Source organism: Wyeomyia smithii, chromosome 1 (assembly GCF_029784165.1).
Source record: "Wyeomyia smithii strain HCP4-BCI-WySm-NY-G18 chromosome 1, ASM2978416v1, whole genome shotgun sequence".
Lineage (NCBI taxonomy): Eukaryota > Metazoa > Arthropoda > Insecta > Diptera > Culicidae > Wyeomyia > Wyeomyia smithii.
Genome location: NC_073694.1, coordinates 66,045,528 through 66,050,919, shown reverse-complemented (window position 1 = coordinate 66,050,919; position 5,392 = coordinate 66,045,528). Strand labels below are relative to the sequence as shown.

The 5,392-nt window shown below is 38.5% G+C and overlaps 1 protein-coding gene across 1 annotated transcript; it reads right to left on the bottom strand.

Annotated features, from left to right (window-relative positions):
• Positions 1-4,015: 4,015 nt before the first annotated feature.
• On the bottom strand, positions 4,016-5,218 carry LOC129716793 (uncharacterized). Its single transcript, XM_055666627.1, has 2 exons — positions 4,078-5,218; positions 4,016-4,020 (listed from the first exon to the last, which is right to left on the bottom strand). The coding sequence occupies exons 1-2, from the start codon at positions 5,216-5,218 to the stop codon at positions 4,016-4,018; spliced, it is 1,146 nt and encodes a 381-aa protein (XP_055522602.1).
• Between the last annotated feature and the right edge of the window lie 174 nt (positions 5,219-5,392).

The following is a 5,392-nucleotide window of genomic DNA, read 5'->3' as shown; positions in this document are numbered from 1 at the left end:
AAAGGGACGTCTCCTTTTGGAATTGGAACAAGCAGCCCTTCAACCTTTCCTCGTTTACGACTAGCCAAAATGCACTTAACACAGCACTCAATCTGTCGCTTTATTCTTTCGGTAAGATTTGGAATATAATAGTCACGTTTTATAAATTCTTCGAGCTTCCGGGCACCAAAATGACCGTTATTGTGTGCTTTCTTGATTATTTCACTTTGAAGTTCTGTCGGAATTACAATCACTTCGCGTCCATCAATCAATTTCATCAATAAATCGTCACTAAAAAAATAGCCCTCAAACTCTTGTGTCTTCAGCAACTTAGTTATCGCTTTTAACTTTTCATCTCGTTTTTGTGCACATTTAATCATCTCTAAAATCGGATCGCTCATTGTCAGCATCACTGGAGCTCGACTCAATGCATCTACATGTTTCATCCTGGTTCCCGTTCGATGTTCAACAGTGTAAGTGAATTCCTCTAGAAGCAAAGCCCATCTTGCCACACGGGTTCCCAGCTGCTTTACCTTCAACGTGTGTTGGAACGCTGCACAATCTGTCACGATTTTGAATGGAATCCCCAAAAGATAAACTCGAAACCTTTGTACCGTTTTAATGACTGCCAACACTTTCAAGTGATACGCGCTGTAATTTTTCTCTGCATTTGACGTTTGTTGACTCATGAAATATACTGGATGCAACTTGCCATCATCGTTCTTTTGTAAGAGCACAGCACCGTACTCTTCTTTAGAGGCATCGGTATGTAGCTCCGTCTCAGCAGCAGGGTCATATATCTTTAACACCGGATCAGACACTAAACATTGTTTTAACAACGCAAAACTTTGTCGCTGAGGATCACCGAACTCGTATATTGCATCCTTCTTCAGCAAAGACGTTAGTGGCTTAGAAATCATCGCGTACCCTGGAATGAACTTACGGAAGTAACTCGTAAGACCCAAGAAACGCTGCAACTCTTTTGCATTAGAAGGTTCACGGTAGTTTTGCACAGCACGGATTTTCAATGGTGAAATACGATAACTTCCATCACCTATCACGTATCCCAAAAAGTCGACCTCGGTTTTCAAGAACTGAGATTTCTCCCAATTGAACTGAATCCCATTCTCGGCTGCAACCCTCAACACTTCCTTCAGAATCTTGATATTCTCTTCTTCAGTCTCGGAGGCAATAATCGCATCGTCCACATATATCATCAAAAGTCCCTTTCTAATTAGATCACGAAAGACATCGGCCACAAATCGTCCAAAGCTTGCCGAACTGTTGCAAAATCCGAAAGGCGTCTTCAAGAACTCGTATTGTCCTGCATGGGTCACGAAACTGGTATACTTCTGACTCGATACTTCTACTGGCACATGGAAAAATGAATTCTGAAAATCTAGGGAAGTGAACACTTTCGCACTTTTGAGTTTGTCCACTTGATCTTCAATGTTCCGCATTGGGAAACAATCCTTCACGATCTTCTTGTTTAACTGTCGATAGTCAACACATACTCTCATTGATCCATTTTTCTTAGGCGCAAGCGTCACGGGACTTGCGTAATCACTGGCACTCTCCTTAACTATACCAGTCTTGAGCCACTCGTCTACAGTTTTCTCCAAGATCTCCTTTTCTCTCGGTGCAAAGCGTCGTGGGTTAATGTGTATTGGAATATCGTCCTTCAAAATAATTTTTGTTTCAACTCGGCTCTTACCATCCCTTATTGGTGCGTAACTTTTGATCATCCCTCTAATCGTGTCAGCATACCGTGGTGGTACATCGATTTCCATATTATTTTTATCTTGTTCTAAAATCATCAAAATTTCATTCATTTCGTCGCACTCGCTAGAACGCCGATTGTTTATCTTCACTCCTCTTTTGCTGATCTCTGCATTCAACCGATTCAAAGCATCGATACCCAAAATAGCGTCGTACGACATGCTACCAAATGGTACGACATAAAAAACAATGGCTGGAAATATTCCCGAATCAACACATACATCGGTTACGATTTTACCGGTGGCTCGCGTCTTCATCGCACCAAACCCACTAAACACCATCGCACAGTGGTCCAATAATGCAAAAAGTGGAACTTAATTCCATATCGCCTTTTTACTTCATCCTAGCTTAATAGTGTCTTCGGAGCAATTGTTTGTATGAATGACCCGCATAATTGCAAATTGTAAAAAAATATTAAAAGTTTACTATACTAAAAATAAAAAAAATTAACTTTTTTGTGTTAAGAGATAGAAGAAAGTTTATTCAGCAAAGTTGTAGAAAATTCAAAAATATGAAACTTTGTTGAACAAATGAAAATCCTATCTTTTTTCGGTACAAAGTTATGAAGTACATGATATTGAACTTATTTAAAAGTTAGTTTTTTGTACTTAACTTTAGTTAGTTGCATTTTACACGAAAGTGTAGTTCGGAGGAATTGTTAGGGCACACAAAACAAACATTTTTGCCGTAGACTATATATCTCCAGGAGTTTTCCTTACAAAGTTATATCATATTTTAGCTTATTTTTTCGATAACTTCAAGAATGTATAGGTTAAAAAGGGGTAAGTGGAATCATGATGTCAATAGTTTTTCTTGAAGTTAAGCTGAAGTACTATAAACTTCTTTAGGTTCCATTTGTCCCAATCCACCCATTTTAGAGTACGGCGAACATATGTCACAGTAGGTTTTCATATATCAAAAATACTAACTTTTTTGTGTTAAGAGATAGAGGAATGGTCTTTTCGGCAAAGTTTTAGAACGTGCAAAAATATGAAACTTTGCTGAACAAACAAAATTTGTATCTTCATTGGGAACAGAGTTACAGAGTATTTCATGTAAAAGTTACTTAAAAGTTAGTTTTTTGTACTTAACTTTTGTTAGTTACATTTTACAAGAAAACTTTGTTCTGAAGAAGCATTTGGGCATACAAAACACACGTTTTTGTTGAAGGCTACACATATACAGGACTTTTCCTTATAAAGTTATAGCACATTTCAGCATATTTTTTCGATAACTTCAACAACGTATAGAATAAAGATTAGGTGGATTGGGACGGATGAAACTTATAGCAGTTTTGAGCACTTGAGCTGAACTTTGAGAAAAAAAACTGACATCATGATTCCACTTGCCCCTTTTTCCTTTATACGTTCTTAAAGTTATCGAAAAAATATGCTGAATTATGCTATATCTCTGTAAGGAAAAGTCCTGGAGATGTGTAGCCTTCAACAAAAACGTGTATTTTGTATGCCAAAATCCTTTTGTAGAACAACGTTTTTTTGTAAAATGTAACTAACAGAAGTTTAGTACAAAAAACTAACTTTTAAGTAACTTTTACATGAAATACTCTGTAACTCTGTTCCCAATGAAGATACAAATTTTGTTTGTTCAGCAAAGTTTCATATTTTTGCACGTTCAAAAACTTTGCCGAAAAGACCATCCCTCTATCTCTTAACACAAAAAAGTTAGTATTTTTTATATATGAAAACCTACTGTGACATATGTTCGCCGTACTCTAAAATGGGTGCATTGGGACAAATGGAACCTAAAGAAGTTTATAGTACTTCAGCTTAACTTCAAGAAAAACTATTGACATCATGATTCCACTTGCCCCTTTTTAACCTATACATTCTTGAAGTTATCGAAAAAATAATCTAAAATATGATATAACTTTGTAAGGAAAACTCCTGGAGATATATAGTCTTCGGCAAAAATGTTTGTTTTGTGTGCCCTAACAATTCCTCCGAACTACACTTCGTGTAAAATGCAACTAACTAAAGTTAAGTACAAAAAACTAACTTTTGAATAAGTTCCATGTAATGTACTTTATAACTTTGTACCGAAAAAAGATAGGATTTTCATTTGTTCAACAAAGTTTCATATTTTTGAATTTTCTACAACTTTGCTGAATAAACTATTCTTCTATCTCTTAACACAAAAAAGTTAATTTTTTTATTTTTAGTATAGTAAACTTTTAATATTTTTTTACAATTTGCAATTATGCGGGTCATTCATACAAACAATTGCTCCGAAGACACTATTAAGCTAGGATGAAGTAAAAAGGCGATATGGAATTAAGTTCCACTTTTTGCCTTATTGGACCACTGTGCATCGTGGTTTTGGTGAGCAAGGGCTTTCCGATCCGTTTGTATGCATCTTCACAAATTAGGTTGTGTTGACTGCCGGTATCGAACAACGCATGCAGCTCGATATTTCCCACACTTATCTGTAGAACTGGCATTCTCTCTCCCGTTAGGATGTTAACTTCGGGTTCTTTCTTATTCGTTGTACAATCCTTTGCACGATGTCCGAATTCACTGCACACAAAACACTTCGGACCACGCGATTTCATTTCGCAATCGTTCGCGAAGTGTCCACGGTTGCCACAGTTGTAGCATCGGATTTCGGCTGTTGTCGATTCAGCAGCGCCACTCTCATTGGAGACTTTAGGGTTCTTTTTGATTTTCTCTTTCTCTACTCTTACAGTAGACTTGAGACTGTTACGACCACAATCACGAATCTGGCTTTTCATCTTCTCGTATTGCTTTACGCGCTCTTTTAGCTCTCGCATATTTCTCGCACCAAACAAACACACTTTATTCACCGGGTCGTCCGTTATGCCACGAACAATATAATCACATACGGCTTCCTCCTCAATACCACCGCGTTTCGCGATGTTTTGCATGTGGTAGATATATTGCAGGAAAGTTTCGTCGGTCTTCTTTCTGCGATTACGCAGCAGCTCGTGAACTTCCGCACTGGATACTTTATCTTCGAATTCTTCTTCAAGGGCCGCTCTTAAGTCAACCCAATTGTTGAGGCCAGAAGAACTACTCACGAACAACTTTGCAGTGCCTTTTAGCAGCCGTCGTCCGTACACGAACTTTTGCACATTATTCCATCCGAAATTTTCGCACGTTTTCTCGAAGTCATCTAAACACCCACGTACATCACGATCGGAATGCTCTCCGGAAAACTTCTCAAGCGAATCGCCGATATCGTTGAAAGTAAACTGCGGCGGACGCGCGATTTCTTCACCGTCACTCGAACTCATTTCGCACTGTTTTGGGTCTCTCGGCGTCGATGTCACAGCTTCAGGATCAGCAGTCTCGACTGCACTGTACTCTAGCAGCCTTCGTACGAGCGTCACTTTTTTGCCACTAGTTAACAAATTTCTCTCTTCGCACATATCACGTAGCTCTTTATTTGTTCGTAGTGCAAGTTGTTCCTCGGTTTCAGACATTTTGCTACAACCTCGTTCGTCAGTCTCACAAACACTGCTTTGTTCTCTCTCAGCACAGAGAAGATTTCACTTGGTTCTCACAGCTCACAGTGTAGAGATTTCTCTCTAAACTCACAACACTCAGAATTGTGGAGGTTTTTCTGCCTCCGTTCCCGCAATATGGCGTCGCAATTA